General features: G+C 44.6%; 1 protein-coding gene across 1 annotated transcript in view; it reads right to left on the minus strand.

Annotated features, from left to right (window-relative positions):
• Positions 1-13,836, minus strand: part of ADCY9 (adenylate cyclase 9) — a 90,424-nt gene that overhangs the window by 33,717 nt on the left and 42,871 nt on the right. The window contains exons 2-3 of the mRNA XM_074158259.1: positions 7,645-7,817; positions 1,831-1,935 (exon numbers count right to left, since the gene is read on the minus strand). Coding sequence (XP_074014360.1) covers positions 1,831-1,935; positions 7,645-7,817 — 278 coding nt within the window. The remainder of the gene's footprint in view (positions 1-1,830; positions 1,936-7,644; positions 7,818-13,836) is intronic.

A 13,836-nucleotide genomic window follows, 5' to 3' on the forward strand; every position in this document is an offset into this window, starting at 1 on the left:
GCTCCAGTGTTACTGTGGTTTCTGCTGGCAACAGACTGCGCAGTTCTTTTGAGAATCAGAGGTTTGATGCACCATGAGACAGTTTCCTCCCATCAGGAGACAGCTCCAGAGGCTGTTGTGAACCATGAAGGTCTGAGGATGTTTAACATCATTTAGGGACGTGAGCCAGAAAGAGCCCGAGACAGAAACAGAGGGCATAAGTGCTGCAGGGCCAGGAGCAGGGACGTGGCGTGGGAAGGGTGCAGGCTCCAGAGATGGGGGAGAGGGAGGTTATGGCTCTTCTTCCCAGGAAAGCTGAGACCGCAGAGAAGATTTGGAAATCAAATGCCACGGTAACTTTGTGCAGAAGTTGAACAGAGCTGTTCTTTAAGCTCTCAGTTAAACAGGCATCCCAGAGTTACTGGTAGCCACATAACTGGCCCAATTTTTGAGTTAGCAGTAACTAAACCACATCAAAGTAGGACATGAGATTTGGCCTCCACTAGCATGCTCCTTACAGAGAAATTACAGACATACTCAGCACTGTACAGACCTCTTTGAAGCCAGGTTAGATGACTTGCTGATTAACACGCATGAAGCTAATACAGCTGTAGTTGGAAAAACTTGAAAGGATAATTTCGATGAAGACGACATATGCCAGGGGGCAGCTGGTACCCAAGGAAGATCTCTGTTTGCAGGCGGCTCCTGGAGATCCCTGGCACGTGGGCAGAGGCAGCCTGGGGAAGAAGCATCTCACACACACCATCTCGGCAGCCTGAGCACATCTCCCACAGTGTTTTCTGTCTTAAAGATCTCATGCTGTTCCAAGACCAGTACCTGCTGGCCGCTCTGCTCTATCTCCCCCAGAGCTGAAGGGTTTATTATTTTATTTTTTTTTTTTCTTCATCTGTTTCCTAGGAACCCTGGCAGCGAACATGGTCTGCCGTGCTACAAACCATTTCAGTCCGGTACAGTAAGGCAGCCCCTGCTTCTGAGCTTACAATTTAAGCATAGCACACAACAGGTCAAATACAGGCAGAGAACAGAGGGACAAACACAGATTAACGTAGTAGCTCATCAGTAGAATAAACGCTGGTGAGTTTTTCCATGAGCTCTATACGTGAGATGAGCTGTAAGGACAGACATGAAGGAAATTCTCCCCAAAAAGGGAAAGCGTTAACCTTATTTGAAATTAAAACAATCAGGTGATGAGCACGGGTCCGTACTTAGGCAGGAGCTGAATATTCAGGAAGGAGTGAGAAGCAACAGGCAGAGCAGAGAAGCTACGAAGGCCACGGACAACACAGGCAGCATCTGGTATCGTAGAGGAAGGAGGTGGCTTCAGCGAGGATATCTAAGCAACAGGCAAGGAAAGCAATCTTGGCAGCAGCATCCTGAATATGTAAGAAGCTGTATTTGTCGGTCAGAAAAAGGATGCGAACCGACTTTGATGCTGTGAATTTCAGTTGCGTGTGTGTGAACAGGAATGACTCTGTCTTAGCTTGGGGCTACGATGCAGGAGACACTGGCGAGACACAGGTGTAGCTTGTGGCTAGGTGACACCCAGCCAACTGGTGTAGGGGATGGAAAGCATGGTAGTGGGTTTTGTGCTTCTTTCTTTGGCTAGCCTCAGAGTTCAAATCTTAGATTCTCCTGAGTATCAAACTGGGCCTGTAAAATCACTGATGATTTCGAAAATTTGGGGGGAGGGCTCAACTAAATTTTAGAACACATGCTCAAAATCAAAACGCTCTGCTGCTTAAGAGCTTGAATAAAGGGACAGCAATACAAAAATGAGAAAGCTAAGTGAAGCAGAGAAATAAGGGAAAATACGATAAATACTTAAATTACCTTGGTATTGTTTTTATGCTCATCCTGACAACCATTTTGGATAGCTCCTTCCTCTACGCTGACATCGCAGTGGGGAGCAAGGGTGGTACTACAGGAAGGGCAAGGCTGCAACGAGACAAAAAAATTTTAGCCAGAAACGTTCTGGTGTCCTCGTAAGTATTATGCGATTTATAATTCGGTCCACTTGTATACTTGTGGCGTGGCTAAAAGATAAACAAAGCTACAGAATGGGAAGCAGGGCGCAAAATTTGACTGGAACAGAATGCACCATTTCAAAAATAAATCACAGGTTTTCTGTTTGCTGAAGCTAAATCTAATCCAGGAAAGCTTTACTGGTGTAAAATCAAGATACACTGTAATCACTGCATACTAGCAAAGGACCTCCCCAAGAAGAATGGAATACTCCTTAGTGAGAGAAATGCAATTTTCTTGGTTAAAAGCTGTCTGCAAAATGATCTGAAAGGCATTATGCGTGAAGACTTAACACAAAATGCAGCAAAATTCAAAAAAAAAAAAAAAAGCACGAAACACCATGATGCATTATGCACGATAAAGGCAAATGGAAAACAAGAAATCTGAAATTAATAAAGGGAAATACTTTTTCCTACAGTGCAGTAAGACAGCAGAGTGGAGCCCAGGCTATCACACATGGTTGAAGCCAAACACCCAGCAAATGTCACAGGAAACAAGGAAAGCAAAAACATCAGGACTTGTAATAGTTGCAGGTTAGGCATTTTGGAAACAACCCAAAATCCTTTTAAAACAACTTAACCCCCTAGGAGTTAAAATGTGATCTTCTTGAGGCAAACTAACCCCGTATCTGTATCTTGCAAGCTCTTCATACTTGTCTCCAGTCCCGGCATCATAGAGGTAGGATCCTGCATCAGAGCGACCCTGTGTCTGGTCCCTGTTGGCAATTCCTCAGCTCTGGAGATGGCTGACTGCCACCAGGATTGCCACAAGTCTGCTACTGGGTACAGAGACCTCCACTAGTCACGGGTAACGGCATACTAAATCCGGCACACTATATACTAAATGGTGGTAGGGGGATCCACTAAACATCTTGGTAAATTTTCCAACAAGCAACTTGAGCCTTTTGTCCCAAACTCAATACCCCATGGCCATTTTATCTGTTTATTTTGCGCTCGGGAGGGAGCCTGAACTTGTTCAAGCCTCTGTAGTCTATCAATCTCCTGGTCCAAAAATACAAATTCTGCCTTCAGGTTCACTCCCGATTTCAGAGACAAGTGTGTGAGTCTTTTCAGAACTGACTTTTCACCCAAAGCCCCTTTTCCGTCTCTGGTGTCACACCTGAAATTGAGTAGTGTGGCGTGTTTAATTTTCAGGTTGTTACGCATGGCATTTCTCCCAGCCCACTCTTCCTGGGACCGCTGATGCTCCTCATCGCTCAGCAATGCCTCTCAAAGGCTTTCAGGAAGACTCTGAGCCCTCTCAGCAGCTAGCAGAACATCACATCTGCTGTTCCTCAGGGACACGGTCTAGGTTGGGGCACTGAAATTACTATGAGTTTCCTAATCTGGCATCAGATAAACAAGTTACATCCAGTTCTGAATCTGGACAGTCTGAACAAATCCCAGCACACTTGAAGAAACTATGAAGTTGCTTCTCAAATGGTTCTGTTTAAAAATAATCTAGGAATAAACACCACGAACGCCTTGGCCACCTTGTGGAAGGCAGCATTAGACAGCTTAAAAAACGAGTATGACAATAGGCTAATGAGCCTTCTGTGCTCCTAGAATGATAGTTAGTAGATTTATCCATGGCAAAAGTCAGTTAATTGTAATAAAAAAACCAAATACCTCGAACAAAAAAAGACAGAAAATACTCCCTGTTTGATCTTGCTAATAAATCAGTAAGATCACCTCAAACACTTAGCTCCTGGGGTTAAACCAGAAGACAAAAACCTCAGAAAAGAAGGGTGACCTTTTGAAAGGAGGCAGAAGCTCATCGGACTTGCTCCGTGTGTTCAAGTCAACATCATTAACTTCATTCTCTATTGGAGACATTCACACGGGCTCCGTGCGTGTGTGACCTCGCCACGATGAATAATACATTAACGCACTTCCAGCAAACACTGAGACAAGCAAAAGTACTTTCTGTTTTCATACCAAGAGATGATTAAACCATTTTTACAACAGCTTTATGATTCTCTGTCAAGTAAGGGGTTTATAAAATATGACAGGGAAAATAAACTGATACTAAAACCACTTAAGCAGGTTATGGTGTTTTCATTCAAAAAAATCAGCTGCTATTATAGATTTACTTATAGTTTTTAGCCTCTACCTTCACCATGTTAATTATGTATACGCATTTTCTTGATATCCATACTGCAACAAGGTTTGCAATTAAATGAACTGCAGATAAACGGGAGGAGAGGAGGAAATACAATGCCTTTCATGGATCAATCACTGTTGTGTTCTCCTTCCTGACATTCCTTAACAGATCTTGTCCCCTAGAACTCTCTTCAAGCCCCAAATGTGAAAATCGTCCTTTGCATCCAATATGGCCACTTATTCCCTTTAAAACAAGAATATTTCAACTTGCCTGTAGTTTTGCCCCTCCTACTTAGTCTCTTTTGCAGAGCTGGAGTCATCTCCTCCTACACTGACACTGTTTACAGCTTTGTATTTAAAACAGTTGGCATGTAAGTCATGATTCTTTTGCAAATTATTATCTCCAGACCCTACCAGCAAGCTGCAGGCTTTAAAAAAAAAAACAACAAAAAAACCCACACCAACAAAACCAACCAAAAAAAAAAAACCCTGTAAGAAAGAAACCCATTCCTTTTCAAAAATCGCGCATGATCTGTGATTAAATTGTTCTCTGTGGGGATTTTTTAAATATACATATATATTTATTTATTATTTTTTTTTAACACTCTAAGACCTACTCTCGCATGGCTGGCAAATTAAATATTCCTTGAAAGCTTGACCCAGCCTTCTGGGTCTCTTCCTACCCAGCAGGGAGAAGGCTGGTGCACATCGACACTAGCCACATGGCAAGAAGCAAGCGCGCTCTGCTCCTCGCTGCCACGACGGTCGCAGAACACGTTTTTTAAGTGCACGCTCAGCATTCACATGATTGCTCCATCACTATGCTCTCCGCATTCTGACACGGTTTGTGGCGTACGTTATCCGGACGCTTATCAGACCACAGGGGAAGCTGAGTCTGGGGTCATTCAAAATTCACTCCGGCGTCAGTGTGTTTTGGGCAAGGAGAGTTGCGAGGCTGCTTCGGAAACCACTGGCCAGACCTGCAGTGCTCGTGGTGATGAATAAACCCAGGTACCTGTAAACATCAGCTCGATGCAGCAGCTTTAGCACAAGGGTAGACAGGATATCCGAGAAGGTTGACACTGAGCTGGCACTTGTCCTAGATGCTCTTCTGAAGGAGCTTCTTTTAGCTTCTTGCACTGTTTGCGCTTTTGCAGTGTGCGGACCATCATTCAGCATTTACACAGCAATTAACACCCAGCCAAGGTGGTCCCAGAGCAGATAATGGGGGACTGGGCAGCAATCAAAACACGGTGGGCCAGCAGCATGCCTCCACGTGGCACACCAGTATTTAAGAATATTTAGTGTGTTTAGGAATGACAGTGCATCTCTATCTACCCTTCTGCAGAGTAAGTCACCCCCTGTTTTAGAAAAGACATGCCATAGCTGATCCTTAACAACAGCCTCACACCTGCTCTCAGAAGAGCACCCTTGCTTTTACTGCTCTCATTACTGCTCTAATCCCTCTTCTCCTCCCTGCGCAGGCAGCTCAGTAATACTGCTCCGCTTGCTACATTGATTAAAATCATCGAATCATAGAATGGTTCAGGTTGGAAGGGACCTTAAAAATCCTCCAGTGTCACCCGCCGCCCTGGGCAGGGACACCTCCCACCACACCAGGTTGCTCCAAGCACCCTCCAACCTGGCCTTGAACCCCTCCAGGGATGGGGCAGCCACAGCTTCTCTGGGCAACCTGGGCCAGGCTCTCACCACCCTCACACCAAAGAAGTTCTTCCCCACATCTCAGCTCAATCTCCCCTCTTCCAGTTTAAAACCCTTCCCCCTCCTCCTATGGCTCCCCTCCCTCATCAAGAGTCCCTCCCCAGCTTTCCAGGAGCCCCTTGAGGGACTGGAGGGGGCTCGAAGGTCTCCCCGGAGCCTTCTCTTCTCCAGGCTGAACCCCCCTAACTCTCTCAGCCTGTCCTCACAGCAGAGGAGCTCCAGCCCTTGGATCATCTTTGTGGCCCTCTGTTGGTCTCATTCCAACAGGTCCATGTCCTTCCTGTGCTGAGGACTCCAGAGCTGGACACAGTGCTCCAGGTGGGGTCTCACCAGAGTGGAGCAGAGGGGCAGATTTTCCTTCACTACTTGAAGCAGAGGAGTTGCTAGCCCTTACTGTCACATCTGTACCTCTGCATGGCCAAGCACTGGGCAGCACAGACAGGTTTATTTGGACAGACACCCACTGACTGCTCCCAGATGCATTTTCCTACCTTATTTGCTAGTACCTTCGTTGAAAGACAAGAGAGCTGGAAAGCTGGTGCCTGAGGGAAGCTAAATATATTCTTTCTTACAGGGAAGGAATAAAAAAGTATCACCAGCGACTTGGATGCAGTCAAACTACACACAGGGCATATTTTGGGGAGAGATAAAGGTGGCTACAGATACCTTCTGGAGTTAAACAGTCTTGGCTTGCTCTCTGAGGAGCTCACTTAACTTCGGAAAACATCTTTTGGCCAGCCTTCCAGTTGGTCTCACTTGTGATCTAGTGTTTTTAGTCCAAAACTTAAAACCAGGAGCAGAGGCAGCATAAAGGTGCCCGGCTCATGCTCTCCTAATCCAGACAACAAACATACAAGCAGCAAAAATGGAGCTGCATGAAGAGTCACCTCCCCCCCTATCACTTCTGTCAGCTCAATCTCAAACCTGCGTTGAAGACCTCATCTCAAAACTAAGCACACTGAAGTCTAAGGACAGTGACCTGCGGACAAATGACCACCTGTGGCTCTGACATTCATGCCCAGCTCAGGCAACCCAGGACGAGGAACTCTTAGCACAAATGAGAACAGAGAATAGACATCTGTTGTTTGGGAAATGTGTTCTGAGCTGGAAGATGGAGAGTAACAGCAAAGGTTTGAAGCAATACACATTGTTTCACAGATTTCCTCATCGAGAGATCTTGTGAGAGGTGTGAACATAACAAAATGTCATCATTTCTCTAAGCTGAATCCGTATAAATCATTGCCCTCTGTTCTAGATGTAGGTTTTTAGAGCAAACAGATAAAACACCATCTCGTAGCCTACCGGAGCATTTTCTGCCACCGCACAAACAACCCTCTTCTCTTTTTGTGGGGGTGTCTGTTATATACTCATATGAAAAGGTCCACAGGTACACAACCTGCATGATAGAAGAATGGCAGAGGCAGGGTGCAGCAAAAGCAGAAAATCATAGCAGTTACAGCTGCATGAGGCATATTCTTTATTCCCCCATAAAATCCAGAGCATTGAAAAAGCAGCATTGACCCCTCATTCCTGAAATATAAATATTAAGAGAATTATTTATTGGAGACCACCTTTAAAAAGTGTTCACCTTAATTTAGGGATTGCTCATCAACTGGCGAGGCATTTTCCTTTGTAAATTTTTTTCCTCCCTCATTTTGTCACTGCATGGATATACACACATACATACATATATAAATATATATCCCAATGCATAAGCAAACCTGTAAGGATCCCCACATCTCTCCCTGGTTTGCCCAGTTGGAGATCTATGCTGCTTGGCTTTGAAACAAGAACTCACCTTAGGTTTTTCCACGTGTTTGAGAGTCTTTGACAAGTCCCCAGCGTTCTCGGCTGATGATGCTCCCTGTGTCCTGGCTCCCTCTCCGGACTCCAAGCCGGGAAGCAAAGCTTGGGAGCAGCTGCAGTGGGGCTCCTTCACCTTCTGACCAGAGATGAGATAGGTCTTCAAACCTACAGAAGAAAAAGAAATGAACAGTCAGAACTGCAGAAAGACAAAACTAACACTGCTCTGGACTTCTCAGATGTGAAATACAGCAACTATCAAAGCACTATCGAGGCTCAGGAATACAGCACACAAAAAGAGACAGTGGCTTTATATCCCACCAGGAATATAAAGATGCTCTGTGTGAAGCGGTGGCAATTAGGATTGCCCAACATCTGCTGTCCCGGACACAAGAGACTACTCCAATACACAGCAACAGCCAGGACTGACGTGTACTTTCTTTATTCATTCCATTTTCACGCGTGGACTTCCGAAAAAACAGAGTTAAGACCTTATGTATTCGCTTCCAAGTTGTAATTTGAGCTCTCACATTAACTCTTTACTTCTGGAAAGGATTTGCAGCCTGGTTTTCAGTGATATCTGTGTTAATATTCTACTTCTGAAAAAAATCAGCATATATTCCTCCACTGGCACTCTCCATTTGTCAGAGAGACGTCGTGAAGATTGCTTAATGCCGGTAGCACATTGAGAAAGGAAATGGCGTTTAAGTGCTAGAAATTCTGATGGGTTTTCATAGTTAGTGCAGACTTCACAATTTTAAAGAACAAAATCAATCTTCCTCTCTCGCACGTACGCCCACACACACTCTCTGCAACTGTTGGATGAATTGAAGCATAATTGGAAGGCAGATCCAATATTAAAGGCCAGGCTGGTAAATACCACATTGTATCAAGCTGAGCTGTATCAAAAACCTGTTCAAAAACCAAAAGATCTGAATTTTGTTTAGAATATCGCTTATTTTACTTCTTTGAAACTTTGCGTTAGGATGTTCTGGGTTATTTCTAGGCACAAAGGCTAAGAAGGAGCTACTAATCCCACTGCTTTCTGAATTCAAGTGAGTTAATTTTATTGCCACCGCATGGGAAACCTCCCACTCAGCAAGGAAGGGCACTGACATGCTCTGAAATGCGTGGAGGTCATCAGCAGAACTGGAAAGCACTGGTCATTCTGTGGTCCCGGAGCCTGTTGTCCCGTGGGATCGTGCAGCCGACCTCTGGCTCATGGGATGGCCCCTGGGCTTGTATTTGGGTCAGCTGCGTGTCGCCCCCCTCCCTTTTTCTGATACTTGTCACCCGGCTGCAGGCAGACACATGACTGTCACAGCCATCGACTGCACTCGATTGCTGCCATCCCCAGGATGAGAGATGGAAATAAATATGTCAAGTTGCAGCCCTTGGAAGAAGAGGGCAGGTTTCTGTTCCTTATGTTAAGGGCATTCACTCATAAACCATAAACTTTTTTTCGTCTGTAATCACAGAATCACAGAATGATATGGGGTGGGAAGGGACCTCTGGAGATCATTCAGTCCAACCCTCTGCCAGAGCAGGGCCACCAAGAGCAGGTTGCACAGGAACATGTCCAGGTGGGGTTTGAATGTCTCCAGAGACGGAGACTCCACCACCTCTCTGGGCAGCCTCTTCCAGGACTCTGCCACCCTCACAGGAAAGAAGTTCCTCCTCGTGTTGAGTTGGAACTTCTTATGTTCAAGTTTGTGCCCGTTCCCTCTTGTCCTGTCACTGGGCACCACTGAAAAAAGACCGGCCCCATCCTCCTGACACCCACCCTTTCAGTATTTATAGGCGTTGATCAGATCCCCCCTCAGTCTGCTCTTCTCCAGACTAAAAAGACCCAAGTCCCTCAGCCTCTCCTCAGCAGAGAGATGTTCTAGTCCTCTCATCATCTTCGTAGACCTCTGCTGTACCCTCTCCAGCAGTTCCCTGTCCTTCTTGAACCAGGGAGCCCAGAACTGGACCCAGTGCTCCGGATGGGCCCTCCCCAGGGCAGAGCAGAGGGGGAGGATGACCTCCCTCCAACTGCTGGTCACGTTCTTCTTGATGCACCCCAGGATGTCATTGGCCTTCTTGGCCACAAGGGCACATTGCTGGCTCATGGGCATCCTGTTGTCCACCAGGACTCCCAGCTCTTTTTCCTCAGAGCTGCTCTCCAGCAGGTCAGCCCCAACCTGCCCTGGTGCAGGGGGTTATTCCTCCCCGGGTGTAGCACCCTACACTGGTAATATGTAACAGAGACAGTACTTCATCTGTAACCTTTCTAATAACAGTAAGTTAGACATACAAATAGCAATTTTGCAGTTTCTCTGTTTATTCCCCTAGTAAATTAAGCTCCTGAACGCTTTGACAAACAATGCAGAACCCCACATCCGTACCCACCACCCCAACCGCTGGGAAGGCTCCGGTGCTCTCGCAGCCTCCCCAAGCTCCAGAGCACTCCCTCGCCTTCTCGAGATGTTACGCTATAGCCAATCTATTTCTATTTTATATAGCTTATAGTAGCGCTCGGATTTTATTTGGCAGCGCTGCTTAATAAATCCTGAGCCGCTGCTGGCTTCCAGATGTAGGGCTGCCTCTTTAAAACCTATACTGATGGGGGTTGTCGTTTAAGGAATTCACCACAATCAGCTTACAATTATATGTTTACTGTGGTAAAAGCTAGAGCATTAAGCTTACTATTCCTATTTTTAAAAGCTACCTTAAAGCAACAAGATTGGTTTAAGACTACTATTATTCCTCTGTTGTATTTTTTTTTTCTAAGCAAACACATTTTCTTTGGGTTTTTTGTATTTTCAGAAAGGCACGTTTTATGTCTTACAGTGCTGCGCAGCATAATTATTTCGTCAAGCTGTTGCACACAGTAAAATTATCTCCAGTTTGAGCTCCACACCGAGGAAAAAGGGAAAGAGCTACGGTACGTACGCCAGGAATTGAAAACGTGTTTTGGAAAGCAGAATCCACCTTCGCCCCAACCTGAAAGGGCAGTGGGAGCCCAGCGCCGCCCCCACCCGCTTTGTCCCACGGGCTTTAGCTGCAGGGTTTCAAGTTGGCTAAAATGGCTCAGAACTATATAAAAAAAAAAAAAAAAAAAAATCTCTTGATTACCTCCTCGTGCTCCCCAGCCCCGCCACGTCTGCTGAACAAGGAGCGTTACTCAAGACGGGTAGTTTGAAATAGGACAAAGAAAAGCCAATATCCTGCAGCATCGCTACAGACCTTTGGGAAGAAGTCGGCAGAGATGCTCCTGGCGCCGAGCGCAAGGTCAGCGTCTCAGGAGAGCAAATAAGGGGAAAAAAAAAATGTTGTTTTGGAAAATTAGGAGGTGTAAACATCTTTTGTCTTTACAGAACTTCACTTACATTGCCTACTCCATACTTTCTTTGTTATTAAATCCTCTTTATGACAGGAAAAGTCGATTTGCTTTAGTGTTCTTGCAACTCTGTGCCACTTTGCAAAGCGACTCCTACATTCAGTCTGAAACACTTCGGAATAAAAAACGGGGGCCATTAATTCGGTAGAACTGTATCCATGTAACTAAAATGTATTATAGGAGAACAGTTTTCCTCCTCATGCTACATCTCCAGTGAATTAGTACGATCAACACTGTCGCCTTCCGCACAAAGGGTGTATGGAGTGAAAAACCTTCACACCACCATGCAGCATGTTAATACCAATTAGGCAACGCAGCAATATTAAATGAATAAGCCCAACAACGGAGGAGCTGCTATTTTATGTGAAAACCAGCAAAACCGGTGCAATTTTTGGTGCATGTTGCTGCGCAACGATGTAACTCAAGACACGGCAACGAGGAAAGCGCTACGAGATGCTTATACTGTCATTTCTAAAGGCAAAGCTCGCCCTTCCTTCCCCTCCTGCCAGTCTCAAACTTACGCTCATTGCCTTCCCCCAAATTTATTCAAAATAAATGCTGAAAAATAAGACCGCCTCAAATCTGTACTCTGGTAGGCTTTATCTTGCAGTGTATTTCTGCGTTTTCCAGAGACGGCTCTTGGAAGCAAAGACGGGGAACTGGCTGCGACATCCCACCCCCCAACACACCAATTTAACGTACATAGTGTTTTCTGCCCCGGGGGAAAAATGAGCTACATCGTTTATCTTTGAGAAACACAAGTCGTTTCCTTCACTGCTCTTCAAGCTCTGAAAATCTGGAAGCGTTATAAAGAGTAACAGCCAGAACTCTCATTTCTTGAATACAGCCATTCTCAAGTCAAGAAATCTGAATTTTGTTTGTAATCGAAATTCAAATTTCAATTACAGCGTTTGTAAAGTGTATTTTTGTACAACATAGTTAACAGGTGAGATCTCCACAGAACTGAGCTTATTAGTCCTACTACCTGTTGAATTTTAGAAGCATTAGCGTATTTCTCTACTTGGCTCCTTTCTTCAGATAGTTGTTTTGTTGGGGTTTTTTTTTGTTTGTTTGTTTGTTTTTTGTTTGTTTGTTTGTTTTTTAATCAATGGCATTTCTCTGAACTTATAAAACCAGAAAACTGCCCCAAATACTAAATAATACTATTAACAATAAAAAAAACAAACCACCAAAATATGCATGCGCTCACCCACAAATTATTTTCTGTATGCACAAAAATAAACAGAAGTATAAATAAGGCTGTGTATAAACATCCCAGTCTTCAACCTGGGTTTGGTAGCGTGGGAAACCCCAGTGGCTGCAGAGCGAACGGGCAGCTCAGGAGGGTGGGCAGGGGCTGGGACTGGCAGAGAGAGGGGGTCCCTGCCTGAGGGCTGCCCCCCTGCCAGCCCCCTGCCCACCTCCAGGTCACACTGGGACGGGACAGGCTGGACCAACGCTGCCATCCTCCGCTATAGCTGTTTTTAGAGAAAAACCATTTCAAGTCACTAGTAGGAAGTCACTTGCTGGGAAGCAATGGGGAAAGGGAGAGAAAAGACCTTCTGGTACTTCGAGTCCTTAATTAAGTTGTTAATTTTCTTCATTTCAGTTCATTTATCCTTATGACTTCAGGCCAGAAGCTGCTGTTGCACCAGTCTAATCCGATTTTTACAGAAGCAGAGGGCATCCTTCCATCCATCTTTAAAGATGGGAAGCCTTCTCCTACAGGAGATCTCAAAGACTGGGGATTAATACAAAAGTTGGTAAGCAATTCCTTGGCAAAATAGGCAAGTTCCTTGGTAAAAATTCGAGTTTCAGGTTTTGATGCTTCACCTGATGGAACGGAAACTTTTTAGCCCTCTATTGATAGCGGACAGGAAAATTACTTTCTCCCTGGCAAACTGAACGTGTCAAACTTCTCGTGTCCCCGTCTAATGAACTTCAAATGCTTTTGAAACCCTTTGCAGAAGTAAGAGACACCAAAACCTGATGGCAGTATTTCAGTCATTGTCTTATCAATTCATTTAATAAAAATATAATCCCACTCTGATTATCTGTTCCTGTTCCTCTCTCCGTGAATCGCTTCACCTTTTTAGTTGCAGTATGGGAAACAGCATTTAACTTACAGGTGACCTTTCTTTGCAGAATAACCACTGCCCAGAACACAGCCCTCTGGCCTCTAAAACTAGTAACATTCCTTGTATTGATGTAATAAAATCCAAATTATTTTAATTATGCCCCTTTTGCCAAATTCTTTATATTAACAATTCTTCATTATTTATCTTTCCATCATTTCCCTTAGCGTCTACAGAATTTAATTGTTTAATCATATTCCTTTCCAAATAATTAAGTATAAATGTACGAAACTAATTGAGCTCTAATTTTGCAACCTTCTACTTTTGCAGTCTCTTACCTCGCAAAATTAGAATGTGCATGAGAACTGTTTCATCCCATAAAAGCCAGTGACTCTCACTCCCACGTGAGAGCAAGAATTACTTTCCATCCAGAAAGTCACTTTAATCACCTGCCGCAGTCTGCCGTGATGAAGTCTTACCTATTATCTTTCAATAATTTAATATCTCATTTTATATAACTCTGATACAAGTAAGTAGTAGTGGTACAGCAGGCTCATGTGAAAAAAATAAAAGCTTTGCAATTCAGCATTGGCTTTAGCTCCTTTCTTTCCGAGCTGATGGGTGGTAACTCACTTTTGGGTTTAAGCTTCTCTGCAATCAATCAGCTCGTGCTCTTTCTCTTTTTAGAAATACAATAAAAAGCTTGCTCAATGCCTTTTAAAGACATCAT

This window comes from Numenius arquata, chromosome 14, assembly GCF_964106895.1.
Source record: "Numenius arquata chromosome 14, bNumArq3.hap1.1, whole genome shotgun sequence".
Taxonomy (NCBI): domain Eukaryota; kingdom Metazoa; phylum Chordata; class Aves; order Charadriiformes; family Scolopacidae; genus Numenius; species Numenius arquata.